The following is a 16,139-nucleotide window of genomic DNA, read 5'->3' on the forward strand; positions in this document are numbered from 1 at the left end:
TTTCTTTCTTCTTTCTTTCTTTCTTTCTTTCTTTCTTTCTTTCTTTCTTTCTTTCTTTCTTTCTTTCTTCTCTCTTAATTCAAACATTTGCCTGGAAGTCACAGCATAAAGGCAGAACTTAGAATCCCAGGATGTCAGAACCATTAGAGATCTTTGCACATCTATTCCAATCCACTATTTCATACAAGGGGACACCAAAGTCCAAAGAACCCAGATAAGGAGCATAGAGTTAATTATCTAGTGAGTGTCAGGGCCACTGGACTAGAAGCATCTACCCTGGCTTGCTAGGGTCCAGGTGTTGGTTGTGTGTCATGCATGCATGCACTGGTTTGAATATTCAGCACTTGCATGTGTCTCTACAGCCAGCGGTTCCGGTCCGACACCAGCCCGGTCCTCCTCAGAACCCCCGGCTCCCACCGCAAGTCCAGCTGTGACTCCAGCTGCAGATGCCTCCGCTCAGGACCGGCCCACAGTCACTAATAACGCAGAGCCTCGAGAGTGACCTGTGTGCTCCAGGTCTCTCCAGACGAGAGAGAACCCCGTCAGCAGCTGGTATCGGAACGCTGGGGCTAGGGCATTATACTGAAAAACACCATATATGTCTTGTCAAACTGGATGCGAATTTTGCACTTGGTGTCTTTTTTTTTTTTCCTTTTTTCTTTAATCCAATTATAAGGAAGTACCCAGAGCAGGCAGTGGGTAGACCAGAGGTTATCAGACAAATACAAGGAACATCCTGAGCACAGGGTGTGTCGGGGAGGTTGACTGGGTCACTGTTGAGTCCATCCCTAGTGATCGTGTGTTGGGGAGTCATAGTTTGCCCTGTGGTGTAGCTAAATCCGTGCACACTGTGGTGTATTTTAAGCGTCTTAGCCCCTTGGTTGTTCCCATCCACTGAAGAACAGAAGATCGTGACCTCTCCACCCGTTAGAGAATATTTTGGTGTGAGTGTTTGCCACAGCCCTGCTCCTCCAAGTCCAAAACACAACTTCAATTAGGCTTCCAAGACCCAGCAGTTCTAAGGCACCTTGAAATAAATAGGTTGTGGCTGGAAATGTAGGGGAGGCGACGGCTTTGTAAATGGGTTTACATTTTCCTCCTTGACTTTTTAGGGTCGTGCTTCCGAATCATTTAATGACATTGTTGGATATCATTTACTTTTCGATTGAATCCATAAAATAACATGTAGAAAATTCTTAGTATTTAACTGTAGTCTTCTCCATGAATTACCCATTAGAATAGACTGGCAGCAAGTGGAATATGCAGGAAATAAGCCTTTAGCTCATAGTTCCATCCCTACCCCTTATGCCTGCCTGAGTCTGTGGAAGGTGTATGTGTGAGAGAGAGAGAGAGAGAAAGAGAGAGAGAGAAGAAGAAGAAGAAGAAGAACAGACTGTCTGTACACTGTATGCTGCTAAGGTAGTAAATAAATCAGTAATGCAATATTGTGGGTCCCAACTACTCTTTGCACTACTTTATTTACAGTAGTAAATAAAAATTATTTTTATACTGTTGACTCCGGGAAAGTGGTTTTTTTTCTTTTTCATGGTTATTGTCGTCCTCATACAGAGTCCTAAGTTCCATGCATTCTCTTCAAGGAGGCAAAAAAAGAAAAGAAAAAAAGGAAAAAAAAAGGCCTCCTTATGAGAGGATTCATTTCTGGTAACCCATTAATGTTTACAGATATAAAGATGGAAAGAGTCCTCTCTAGGGATCCCGTGCTCAGAGTCTGGCCCCTGTGATGTTTGCATGGTACCAGACATTGTTTCAGGGCCTCTGGATACCCTGGGGCTGTAGTTATATTGGTTCTGGGTGACATCTGTGGTCCATCCTCTTTCTCCAACGTGTGCTGTGTAGACTGCTCTTATTTTACCAAAGATTATCTTTTCTGCTTGAGAGAGAGCCAGACTTTGGAGTCTGACAGCCGTGGATTCAAATTTTAGCTCATAGCCTTGAGCGAGTGATTAACCCTCTCTGAATCTTAGATTATTATTTATAAAATAAGGGTCATATGAAGTCCACCTCTCTTGACTTTTCATATGGTTTAGACGAGGTAATATAGGTAAAACCCACAAGACAGTGTCCTGACCATGGTTGCTTGTTACTTTTATTAGGAAGAGAAATCTGAGGGGCATCTGGCTAGCTTAGTCAGTAGAGCATGCAACTCTTGACCTTAGGGTTGTAAGTTTAAGCCCCGTGTTGGGTGTAGAGATTACTTAGAAATAAAATCTCAAATAAAATAGAGAGAAGTCGAGAGTCCAGATAAAAGGCTCTTTGCTCTACGTGGATCTTCTCTTCATGACAAACACTCACTCTTCAGTTGCTGGGATCATAAGACTTCAGACGGCTCACTGGAAATTGCCATCAGCTATAGGGACCTGCCCAAGGTTATGTCTTGGCAAGAGAACCTCATGGTCAATGACTTGTTGATGTAGGGCAGGCTTTCTCAACCTCAAAACTATTGACATTTGGGACCAGATGGCTCTTTGTTGTGGGGGCTGCTTTATGCATCATAGGATATTTAGCAGCAGCATCCCTGGAGGCCAGTAGTGCATGTACCCCACCACCACCACACACACACACCCATTCCCCAGTTGTGAGAACCGAAAACTATCTCCAGACATTGCCAAATGTTTCAGGTGATAGAATGGAGGGGGAAGGAATCACCTCCTGCCGCCCTTCACCTTAAGAACAACGTATGTAGGAAAAAAAGGCTTCTTGCCTCAATTTGGAACAGCCCTGAAGGGCCATCCCAGCTCCAGAACACCACCTTGGTGGCAACCTCATTATAATTCAATTTCTCCCTCTGTCTTCCTTTTTGTATAGGATGTCCTGACACTAGTCCCATAAAACTTCACATGCAACCCTGCATCTTAAAAGAACACAACTATCTTGGTCTGCTAGAGCTGCCATAACAAAGTATCACAGACTGAGAGGCTTAAACAACAGAAATTTAATTCCTCACAGCTTTGGAGCCTTGAAGTGCAAGATCAAGGTGTCAGCAGGGCTTTCTTCTTCTGAGGCCTCTCTTCTTGGCTTAGATGGCTATCATCTGCCGATGTCTTTTTTTTTTTAAGATTTTTTAATTTTTTATTTATTTATTAATGAGAGACAGAGAGAGAGAGGCAGAGACACAGGCAGAGGGAGAAGCAGGCTCCACGTAGGGAGCCCAATGCAGGACTCGATCCTGGGACCCCAGGATCATGCCCTGGGCCAAAGGCAGCGCTAAACCACCTAGCCACCTGGGCTGCCCCCCCCCCCCTTTTTTTAAGATTTTTTATTTTTTTTTATGTCGATGTCTTCACACAGGCTTCCCTCTGTGTGTGTCTGTGTCCTCACCTCCTCTTATAAGGACACCAATCATGCTGGATCAGAGCCCACCCTAATGACCTCATTTTACCTTAATGATATCTGTAAAGGCCCCATCTCTGAATACAATCACATTCTGAGACATTGAGTGTTCAACTTCCACGTGAGAATGTTGGGAGGACATAGTTCAGCCCATAACGCCAACTTGAAACACTGTGGGAGGTTGATTCCATTCCAGAACTTGGACTCATGAGAGCCATCCTGATCTGAGGCAGTTGTCCAAACATGCTCATCTCCAGGTAATGCTGGAAAGAGCTGGAGTTGTTCCAGCACCAAACTACTTTCAGGTAAAGCTGGTAGGTAGGTCACACATCAGTGCATGCCCCAGCTTAGGCATTTATTCTCTCAAGAGTTCTCAGCCTATATGATCTGGGTCCAGCTCACACCTTCTCAAGCCTTGACCACCCTCTTCTCTCAAGTTCTAAATTCAATTCCTATGAGGCTAATGTTAAGAGAACTGGAATAGAACACTGCAGAATGAAGTCAACATGGGGTAATCATGGGGAAAAGGAATGGAAGAGTGGGGTCCAGAGGTGATATTCATTTAGTACCCTATTGTCTCCTCCCTTTAGGACATTCTCAGACCAGGGGGTGTAGACCAGTAGATTGTGAAACAAATCTAGCACACAGATGTGATTTCTTCGGCCCACCCAACATTTTTAAATTTTTGAATCATTTCCTAACATCTTAATATCAAGGATTTGGGGCTTTTCCTAATAAAATCTGAAGATGTTAAAAAAAAAAAAGTAGCTTTCATGGCTGCATGACAAGAATTAGCTGAAGCTAAGGAGGTCTGCCCCATTTAGATAGAGCCTGTGCTTTCTGGTTGACTCCAGTCCCCACCATTCCCTGCTGATTTACACCTAGCCTACCTAGGCATTTGAGTTTACAAGGCATGCTTTGGATTTCCTTCTCTTTATTCTTACTGGTCACATTTTGGCAAATCTGAGACTGATGCCCACATTCATCTACTACTTGCTCATTGCCAAGCCTCTGTTAGCTGGGGAAGTGGTAGTCTTTCTTTCCTCTCTTTGGTAGAGGGAGATGCCAAGTTGTGATTCATTGGAAGTCCAAATAAAATGTCTAAAAAAGCTGTAGGATTTAATGTCAATTAAAAAAATCAGTAGTTTTTCCTATATCAGCAGTAATAAAATAAAATGTTAGATAATTAAAATGTTAAATAATTTCCTTTATAACAGCAACATAGCTTTAAAATGTCCAGTAAATCATTTAACCTTTACAAAGAAAACTGAAAAATATTAAAGATATTAAAGTACTTAAAAGAAGATGTAAATAAAGTAATATGCCTTGTCCATGGATAGAATAAGAATATATAAATATGTTAATTTCCTCAAAGTTTATGTATAAGTTCAATATTTCAGTCAAAGTCTCCTGATTTTGTGTTTGTGAAAAACTGACAAACTGATTTTAAAATGTGTACGAAAGAATATAAGTCCATGAACAGGGTAAGAAAATTTGAAAATTAAGAGGAAAGAGAATTGACCTACCAAACATCATTTTACTACAAATCACAGTAACACAGTGGGGCGGTGATGAAAGAATGGACAAATGGTTCAAAGGGGAACAATGGAGAGCTCAGGAGCAGACTAGTTATAAACCGATATTTGGTGTATGTATGATAAAGTGTCACCACAAACTAGTTGGTCTAAGAATAGAATGTTTAGTAGATAGAGTTAGGAAATTGGCTATTCATAGTAGAAAAATAAGATGAAAACTGTATTTCATGTCCTTTATACAAAAAGTCAAATTTAATTAAAAACTTAACTATGAAAGACAGAACTGCAAGGCTAGTAGGAGAAAATGCAGGAGAGTATTTTCCTGATTTTGAATCAGAAAGGATTTTTTAAACAACAGATGGATTTCTTTTTTTCAAAAATGAAGGATTTCTGCTCTGATAATCATAGACAAAATTGTCAGACTGGTGACAGATTGGGAGAAGGCATTTGCAACATCCATCACCACAAAGGATCAATATCTACAATGTACAATGATTGCACACTAATCAACCACAACAGAAAACGTAGTAGAAAAAAGTTTCAAAGCATATGATCACGCAATTCCCAGAAGGAGAAAAATCTAACAATTTACAAGTAGTTAAAAGGCTGCTCAATCCAACCTGAAGTCGAAGAAAGACAAATTAAAATGAGAAGATATCACTTCATATCCACATTTTGCAAAATGAGGAGGACAGGTAATACACCGAGATATGAGAAATAGAAGCTCTCATGCCTTGTTGCAAGAGGGCAAACTGGTGCTCAATGTGACAGTAACATACTTAGTGAAAATTAAGCATTTATTATCCTGCAAACCTAACTGTTGAGGATGGGCTCCACAGACTGCACAGTTCTGACAGGGGTTACATAGGAGAGGGGATGTTCATCACAGCACTGTCTCAGAGAGCAAGGAGATGGAGCAGTCTAGGAGACTGCTCAGTAGGAGAATGGATGTAACAGATGAATGTAATGGAAAACAATGCACCAGTCAAAAAGGAAGGAACTAGACCTATGAGCAGCCACATAGAAAGGTGTCAAGAGGGGTACCTGGGGGGCTCAGTAGTTGAGCGTCTGCCTTCGGCTGAGGTTGTGATCCCAGGGTCCTGGGATTGCGTTCCGCATTGGGCTTCCTGCAGGGAGCCTGCTTCTCTCTCTGCCTATGCCTGTGCCTCTCTCTCTGTCTCTCATGAATAAATAAAATCTTTAAAAAACAAAAAGAAAGAAAGCTAGAGTAGCTTTATTAATATCAGACAAAATAGACTTTAAGACAAGGAAAGTTACAAGAGACAAAAAGGGACACTTCATTATGTTAAAAGGGACAATAAATCAGGAAGATAGAATAATTAGAAATATAGATGTAACTAGTAACAGTATCAAAAATGTCTGAAGCAAAAACTGACAGAAATAAGGAAAAATAGACAAATCCACAAATTGTTAAACATCAACACACTTCTTTCAGTAATACAACAACTAAAAATAAATCAGTAACTATATAGAAAATCTGAATGACAAAACATCTTTAAAATGTTTTAACATAAAACACTCTACCCCCAAATCACAAAATACACATTTCTTTGAAGGAAACATGAAATGTTTACGAGGATAAACTATATCCTGAACCATAAAACAAGTCTCAATAGAATTCAAAATATAGAATCTTACAGAATCTATTATCTGACCACAATGGAAATAAATTGCAAGTTAACAAAAATAAAGCAACTAGACTAGCTGGAAAAGAAACAATACATTCCTAAACAACCCACTGATCAAAAAGAAATCTCAAAGGAAATTAGAAGATATTTTGAACTGAATAATAATAAACAAATAACACATCAAAATTTGTGGCACTGTGCGACGTTAACTGTTTATAAGAAAAGAGGTAGATCTTGGGGCATGTGGGTGGGTCAATTGGTTATTGGCCAACTCTTCATTTCAGCTCAGGTAGGATCTCAGGTCCTGGAATTGAGCCCCAAATTGGGCTCTGTGTTCAACAGGGAGTCTGCTTGAGGAACCTCTCTCTCCCTCTCCCTCTATCCCCTCTCCCTGCTCACATTTTCTCATACGCTCTCTCTAAACTAAATAAATAAATCTTTAAAAAAAAGGAAGGAAGAAAAGAGGTAGTTCTCAAATCAATGATATAAATTTCTACCATAAGGAAAATCTCTTTCCATAAGGAAAAAGAAGAGCAAAATAAACTTACAAGTAAACAGAAGAAAAGAAATAATAAAGAAAAGATATTAATGAAGTTGAAACCAGAAAAATAAAGAAAATCAATGAAATCAAAGCTGATTATTTGGGGGGGAATCAATGAAATTGATAAAGCTCTAGAGAAAAGACACAAAATTGCCAATATCAGGAATAAATGAATAATATCACTATAGATCTTACAGACATAAAAAGATTAATAAGGGAATATTAGGAAAGCTTTACACCAATAAATTTGGCATCATACATAAAATGGACAATTCCCTAAAGGACATAAATTGCCAAGGCTAATGTAAGAATAGTCAATGTGAATAGACCACAGCTTTTAAGGAAATTGAATTCATAGTTTAAACCTTTTCAAAAAGAAATTTCCAAGCTCAGATGACTGTAGTGGTGAATTCTAGCAACAATTTAAGAAATGAGGAACCTGGCTGACTCAGTCGGCAGAGCATGTAACTCTTGATGTTGGGGTTGTGAGTTTGAACCCTATGCTGGGTGTAGAGATTACTTAAGATTTTAAAAATTTTTAGGAAAAATATAATGCCAACTCTACATAAACACTTACATAAAAATTAAGAAAGGGAGGGATGCCTGGGTGGCTCAGTGGTTGAGTGTCTGCCTTCAGGCCAGGGCATGATCCTGGAGTCCCGGGATTGAGTCCCACATTGAGCTCCCTGCACGGGGCTTGCTTCTCTCTCTGCCTATGTCTTTGCCTCACTCTCTGTGTCTCTCATGAATAAATAAATAAAATATTTTTAAAAAATTAAGAAAGGGAAATATATCAGAATTTATTTTATGAAGCCAGTATTACTTTGACATAAAATCAGACAAAATGTTACAAGAAGAAAAGACTACAGATAATATCTCTCCTAGACACAGATACAAAAACCAAATATTAGCAAATTGAAACCAGAAATGAATAAACAAGGTAATACATCATGATCAAATGTAGTTCATCCCAGGAATTCAAGGTTTTAGTGATTGAAACCAATCAATGTAATTCACCATATTAAAAACAAAAAATATATATATAAAACAGGATCATCTCAATGGGTGCAGAAAAGACATTTGACAAAATCCAACATGATAAAACAGACAACAAATTAGGAAGAGAAGGGAAATTTCTCAATTGCATAAAAGGTATATACAGCAAAAGCTATAGCTACATTCCCTTAAAAATGAAAGACTGAATGCTTCCCTCTAACATGGGAAACAAAGCAAAGATGTCTGCTCACCCCAGTTCTATTCAGTATTGTACTGAAAGTCCTTTGTAAAATTTCTAAGAAATACATAAAAAAGATACTATAACAACTAAATGACCTTAGTACACCTGCAGGATCCAACGACAACATACAAAACCAAATTATATTTTGATATATTATCAATAAACAATTGAAATGTGAAAAATTTTTAATAACTACTTACAAGAGCATCAGATAATATGAAACATCTAGGGAAAAATTTAACAAAAGATTTATAAGATCTGTATTCCAAATCAAAGAACATTACTGAAAAAAATTAAAGAAAAACTAAATAAAATGAAGATATAGATCATGTTCATAGGTCAAAAGACTTAATTTCTTAAAGATGTCATTCTTCAAATTTATTTATAGATTCAATGAAATAGCAATCAAAATCTTGGCAGGATTTTTTTTTGGTAGAAATTGCCAAGCTGATCCTAAAATTTATATAGAAACACAAAGGACCTAGTACAACTAAGGCAATACTGAAAAAAAAAAAAAAGAAACAAAACTAGAGGACTGACACTACCTGATTTTAAGACTTAGAATAAGCTATAGTTATGAAGACAGCATGGTATTGCTGTAAAAATAGACATATAGATAAATGGCACAAAATAGAGATTTTAGAAATTCCACACATATATGGCCAATTGATTTGCAACAAATTGGCCAAGACATTCAACTGCCTTGGAGATAGAATAATCTTTTCTTAAAAACAACAACTTTAATAAATAAATAAATAAATAAATAAATAAATAAATAAATAATAAATAATAAAAATAAAAACAACTTGAGAGTCATAAGCAAAAAATTGAACCTATACCTTACCTTACACCATAGAAAGAATTAACTCAAAGTGGATCATAGGTCTAAATGTACAGGACAAAACTATAAAACTTCTGAAAGAAAATATTAATCATCTTGAATTGACAAAGCTTTTCTGTAAAGGACACAAAAACATGAACTATAAACTAGATTTCATCAAAATGAAAAATTCTTGCTCTTCAAAAGACACTGTTAACACAAATGAAAAAAACAAGCCACAAACTGGGAAAACATACCTGCAAATAAGGTATACAACAAAGGACTTGTATATAGCATATGTAAAGAACTCTTACAAGTCAATAAGACATCAGAAATCCAATACAAAAAAAGACTTGGGGGGTGAATGAACTGAACAGACTCTACATCAGGCTAGCGATAGGGATGCCAAATGAGCACATTGAAAATATACTCAGTATCGGTAGTCATTATGGAAAAGCAAGTTAAAATCACATTGATATACCACTGCAGACTTACGAGCATGGCTAAAATTAAAAAGATTGATCATACCAAGTGTCGATGAGGACATGAAAAAACTAGAATTCTCATATATACTGCTTGTGGGAATGTAAATGTTACAACCACTTCAGAAAAAAGTTTGGCAGTTCCTTAAAAAGTTAATAGTGTTAATTAAGCATTAGTTTAGTTAAGTTAGTGTTGTCAGATAATACCAAGGAAGTTAAATTTGAATTTCACATAAATAATAAATAATTTTTAATATAAGTATGACCTAAAAATTTAATGGGACATATATATTAATAAATTACTTATCTGAAATTCCATTTTAGTGGGTACTTTGTATTTTTATTTACTAAATCTGGAAACTCTACTTCCCATACAGCTCCACCATTCCACTCCTAGGTATTTATCCAAGAAAAATAAAAATGTATGTCCACTTGCACATAGTGTTCATAACAGCTCCCTTTGTAATAGCCCTAAACTGGAAACAACTCAAATGTCCATGAACAAAAGAAGGGATAAACAAATTATAGTATATCCATACAACTATCCAATATAAAATAAAATTCTAGGATATACCAACTAATCCATAGTGACAGAAAGTTGATCAGTGATTGCCTAGGGCATGTAAGAGTGAAGTGAGATATGGGGGGCAGGGAAGATGCTTTTGAAACTTTGGGGGTGATAGATAATGTTCATTATCTAGATTTTGATGATGGTTTCACGGGTGTTTCCACATGTCAAAACCTATCAAATTCTGGTCTTTAAACATATGCAGTATGTTGGGTGTCAATGACACTTCAATGAAGCTGTAAATTTTTGTTTTTAATTTTCCTGTGTGAATTTGCTCTGTGTGTAACACTGTGTGAAACTTCATGGTGGATAAAACAAACATTTTACTTACTTGGAGAGAGAGAACTGACAAATATGAAAAGTTAAATAAGAGCACGAGTATTAAGCAAGATGAAACTTGGGGTAATATTTGTAAACATTAAACCAATGCATCTTAATTTCTCCTACAACTCATGTTCCTTTGAAGCTCTCTCCCTCAGAGAGAGCCCTGAAGCTTATAACTAGAGAGTGGAAGAAAACAGGTGTTTGACTTCATTAACAGGATACTGGGCCTGCCAGCTAAGCCTGGTGGGGAAAGGATGGGTTTCTCACATTTCTTTAGTTATATCAAAGGACAGATTTGGAGGACTAGCTCAAAGATTTTTCTATCAATAGTGGAGAGACAGTATTCCTTCCACGTGTGACTAGATACTATGGTTGCAAGAGTGTAAGGAGTGTAAGAAGAAAATGCACTCTTTATAGCCAAAGGAGGGTGGAGAAAAGAAGAGAGGAACAGAGTTTGAAAGAGGAAAGCACATGCCATGGTTCTTCTTTTTTACACCCTCTCAATAGCCCCTGCCCTCCTCCCATACCTGAGGTTCAACCAGTACTTCTGTTTTCTGTAGCCAAGGGCAAGAATCTGAAGCTTCCCTGAATCTTCCTGGCTTTCTGTGTGGTCTGAAGGTGTCCAGAAATGTGTGCCCTGAGGGAGAAATGGGGGAGGTAGCTGAGGGTGCTGGCTGTCTGCTTTAAGAGGGGCTGCAGCTATGGGAATCTTTATTCACTTTTTATGTAGGCTCCACACTGTGTGGAGGTCTCATGAGACTCAAGGTCTCATGACCTTGAAATCAAGACCTGAGGTGAGATCAAGAGTCAGATGCTTAGTGGACTGAGCCACCCAGGTGCCCCAGCTATGGAAATCTTTAAACATCAATGAAAGCCAGAGTGGAGTTCATTGGTCAGCAGAAGTTGGAGAAGACGTCCCTGAAGCAGTGGCCAGGCCAAGGGAAGGGACCACAATCTTGTTGACAGTGGATGTTTGCCTCAGAGGCTGGCCTGATGGCTAGACGGTATGAAGACTCCATATACCACCATAAAAATGCTGTAGGTTACACCATTGTACCATCTTACAAGGAAATTTGGGGGATGGGGGAGATGATTCTGAAAGAGGAGGCATTTTACCTAAAGAAACTGATCAGGGCACCTGGGTGGCTCAGTGGCATCTGCCTTTGGCTCAAGTTGTGATTCCGGGGTCCTGAGATTGAGTCCTGTATCAGGCTCCCCACAGGGAGCCTGCTTCTCCCTCTGCCTGTGTCTCTCATGAATAAATAAATAAAATATTTTTTAAAAAAGAAATTGAACATCACCCAAAGATACTGCATTAGTTTATTACTTTGGATGAAATAGATCCCTCACCCCAATCCCCCTCACCAATCCCCACCAATACCCAGAGGACGTACACTCAGAAGTAAGTCTAGACTATGAACAAACTAAAGAAAATACATTTCCAGTGCACATCTTGGTGTGATGCACATACATTTGGAACCCATTGCCAAGATAATACAAGATACGTTTCAGGGCATTCAGTGGCAGAAAGCACTAGTGGTAGCAAGGAAGTGAGGGGCAGTCACAGAGGTGGAGGCTGAGTCCTTTCAGCTGGGCAGGATTTTAGCCAGGCAGATCAGAGGCGCATGTCAGCTGGGGAGGCCTGCCTGGACAAGGGTCTGCAGGTGAGAACATGCACAATGTGGGAGAGAGTGGAGCACGGAGCTTCCCACTGGTGCCCCACGTGGTTAGCATGACCCCAGAACTCAGCAGTGAGTGAGCTCGGGAAAGGCTGCCTCTGAACAGGCATAGATTTGCCTTCTGGAAACTTTGCAGAGAGAAAGCCAGGGAACGTGGCCACCCAGATGTCAGTGGGTCTCTCAATAGTCAAGAAGCTGAATGTGGCCATCTCATGGCTCTTGGTGCTTACAGAGTGGCAGAGCTTCAACATGTCACTTAGACTGAGATGACTCTTTAGAGGGCAGGTCTAAAGCACTAGAAATACCAAGGGTTATTCTCCGAGTAAGTCAACCTAAGGAAACCAGGGACTCAGAATGAAGGCTGGCTGATACCCAGTAAGGAGACCTCTTATCTTCTGTCTCCTTGAAGACTATGTACTGGATCGATCATTGAGAACTGGCTTGGCTCATGAACACTGGAAGTATTTCATGTACTTCTTGCACCCATTTCACATAATTCCTGCGGCCGGTCCACTCTGCCAGCCAGAACTTGCTGAGAGTCACAGAGTAGGAAAGGTTGCTCCTTGCACCTCTGATGCCTGGACACAGCCTGCCCCCACCACCCCCTCCAACATCCTGCCTAGTGGGTTTTTAATTTATTATCACTTTCAGGCACCCCTCTCACTCTCCCTCTCTGACCTGGGTCACCCGCAGCAGGCCACGTAGTCACGAAACAGACACCAGGCCTCCTGTCTGCACCTGGAGTCCCCATATACCTCAGGTGAGTGCTTCCAGAAGCCCACCTACCATTTCCCTCCATGTGGCACGAAGACAGATTTTGTCTGGAGGGCCTCACGGCTGCCAGGGGAAGAACAGAGTGGTTTGGGCATGCCCAGGGGAGCCCAAACTGATTATATAGAAGGGTCCCACTTGGATCCCCAAATAAAATAAAGCAATAAAAAGCTTATGCCCATTAGAACGGCCCAAATTTGGAACACTGACCACACCAAATACTGGCAAAGAGGCGGAGCATTAGGAACTCTCATTCATTATTGATGGGAACGTGAAATGGTACAGCCATCTGGAAGACAGTGGGTGGTTTCTCACACAACTGAACGTCCTCTTAACATGCAATGTAGCAACTGCATTTGGAATTTACCGAATGAAGTGGAAATTCTGTCCACCGAAAAACCTGCACATGGAGGTTTATGGCAGCTTTATTGATAACTACCCAAATGTGGAAGCAGTCAAGATGCCCTTCCACAGGTGAATGGATAAAGAAACTGTAGTACTTCCAGACAGTGGACTAACACTCAGAGCTAAAAAGAAATGTACTGTCAAGTCAGAAGACACGGAAGAAATTTAAATACATTAATACTAAGTGAAAGAAACCAATCTGAGGAACCCCTGGGTGGCTCAGTTGGTTGGGCGTCTGCCTTCAGCTCAGGTCATGGTCCTGAGGTCCCGGGATCCAGCCCTGTGTTGGGCTCCCTGCTCGATGGGGAGCCTGCTTCTCCCTCTCCCTCTGCTCTTCCCCATGTTTGTGTTCTGTCTCTCACTCACTCATTCTCTCCCCCTCAAATAAATAAATAAAATCTTTTTTAAAAACCTGAAAAAAATTACACACTATAGGATTGCAACTATATGACCTTTTGGAAAAGGGAGACCCGTGGAGACAATAAAAAGTTTAGTGACTGCCAGTGTTGTGTGATCGAGAAGGGCAGAGATGAAAAGGTGGAGTACAGAAGATTTTTAGGGCAGTGAAAATGCCCTATGATGGATACATGTCATTACGCGTGTCCAAACCCACAGATCATGCAACCCCATGAGTAAACCCCAATGTAAACTATGGTCATAGAGTGACAGTGACACGTCAATGTAGGTTCATCAACTATAACAAATACACCATGCTGGTGGGGGGGGGGTGTTGATAATGGGGGAGGCTACACGGTGGGAGGGGGCAAGCAGTAGATGGGAAATCTCTGTATCTTCGCTTGAATTTTACTGTGAACATAAAACTCCCCTAAAATCTAGCCTTGGGATGCCTGGGGGGCTCAGCTGGTTAAGCGTCTGACTCTCAGTTTCGGCTCAGGTCATGATATCACAACCCTGAGATCCAGCCCAGCGTTGGGCTATATGCACAGAGTCTGCTTGAGATTCTCTCTCTCTCTCCCTCTGCACCACCCCCGCTTGCACTCTCTCTCTCCCTCTCTCTCAAATAAATAAATAAATAAATATTTTTAAAAACTAGTCTTAAGTTTAAACAATTAAAAATAAATAAAAATTTTAAAAAATAAAAAAAAATAAAGCTGATAGGGGATTAGTAGCCATTTAAATAAATAATGTTCACATTTGAAGAGTCAAAAACGTAAGAAACACAGTACTCGTTAGGACTTTAGGAGACATTTATAGGACCTCTGGGAGGCCTTATAATAATTTCATCACCAAAAGGGTGTGTGAGACCCACAGGTCTGCAATGGCCCAGAGCAGGAATGCTTGGCCTACATTACTTGCTAGTAACCCTGAGCAACCAGCAGACCATCTGGGCTCCGTTTATTAGTCTCATTCCATCACCTCTGAGCGGACATCAAGGTCTGACACATAAGGATTGGGCACACTGGGCACAGAGACTTCAGACCCCTTCTTTTTTTTCATTCCAACTATTCCATAATCCAGCTCAAGTTTCTTGGCCTCCAGGAAGTGGAAGAGAATTGACACTTTTGACTACCTACCATTTATTTGGTACTTTCTGTATGTTATTTCTGGAAGCAGGGATCCTAGCAGGGCCTGACCTACTGACAGAGCATGGTCGAAGGATACCCCACCTTACAGGAAGCTGTTTGCAGACTCAGATGTGCACGGAAACTAGAATGTCTTCTGGGAACGTATCTTCACTGCTGGTCATGGTTGGCGTTCAGACAAGCCTGACAGATTTCTAGGCCATGGACTAGCAAGGCCTTACAGAGGCCAGGGAGGACTCAGCCATAAGGCTTGAGGGCTGCACGGGAGACCTGAACAGGGTTTGCCGTGATGGCTGTCAGGGGGCCTCTCCTTAACCCTGCCATTCTAGAAACATTCCACACTTGAAAGGGCTGTTTCACAGAAACAGCCCTTTAGAATTATTACTAAATTCTAACCAAGCTGTGGAGTTTGCCAATTGAGTATAAATGAGGGAGACAGTATTTTCTATCCTCATTTCCCTTCTCCTTTTTAAAAACATATTTATTTATTTATTTATTTATTTATTTATTTATTTATTCATGAGAAACACAGAGAGGACTCTGGGATCACACCCTGAGCTGAAGGCAGATGCTCAACTGCTGAGCCACCCATGTGCCCCTAACCTCATTCTCCTTATCAAAGCAATTACTCTAAGTCATGCATCTGCCTCAGTGTCCCACTGAAGTACACCAGTCAGCAGGCAATAGATATTTGTTGGGTGAGTCAAGCTGTCCTGCATCATGAAGTTCAAGTCCTCGGCTGTTTGTCGGTGAATCTATTGCAGCCCCACCAAAGGGCCGGACTGAACTGCTCAGCAGACGCAGAATCCAAGATTAGAGTGGTATCCTGGCAGCGTTATGGGGACCAGGGGCTGGTGGGCGGTAGGGGGCACCCACCACACACACTGAGAAACAGCAAGACTTTTTATTGATCATTTGTTTTCCAAGAAGGGAATTTCCTCTTGAGTAGAGGGGCTATTGCAAATCAGGGATTCCTATTAATGCACCTTAGTTGCATTCTCGGCGTGTGGAAGTCTGAGACATTTGGTTTATATTCCACTTAATTCTCACACTACCACTGAAGATAGGACCCATATTTTCCCCATTTTACAGATGAATAGACTACTGTTGCAGTCAGCCTGAGTATCAAGCCACTGTAAGTCTCAGTGGCACACAGCCATAAGCATTTATTCCTCACTCAGGCACCTGTGGGGTGGCTGCGGTTCAGTGATTTAGGCTGGACTTGGCTGGGCT

At 40.5% G+C, this 16,139-nt stretch overlaps 1 protein-coding gene across 7 annotated transcripts in view; it reads left to right on the forward strand.

Moving 5' to 3' along the window:
* The window catches only part of SEL1L3 (SEL1L family member 3), a 101,229-nt gene extending 99,715 nt beyond the window's left edge, over positions 1 to 1,514 (forward strand). For all 7 annotated transcript variants that reach the window (XM_072737956.1, XM_072737959.1, XM_072737955.1 and 4 more), the window contains exon 24: positions 363 to 1,514. In XM_072737956.1, the coding sequence (XP_072594057.1) occupies positions 363 to 502 (140 nt within the window). In that variant the 3' untranslated portion in view covers positions 503 to 1,514. The remainder of the gene's footprint in view (positions 1 to 362) is intronic.
* Positions 1,515 to 16,139: the final 14,625 nt, after the last annotated feature.

Source organism: Vulpes vulpes, chromosome 14 (genome assembly GCF_048418805.1).
Source record: "Vulpes vulpes isolate BD-2025 chromosome 14, VulVul3, whole genome shotgun sequence".
NCBI classification, from domain to species: domain Eukaryota; kingdom Metazoa; phylum Chordata; class Mammalia; order Carnivora; family Canidae; genus Vulpes; species Vulpes vulpes.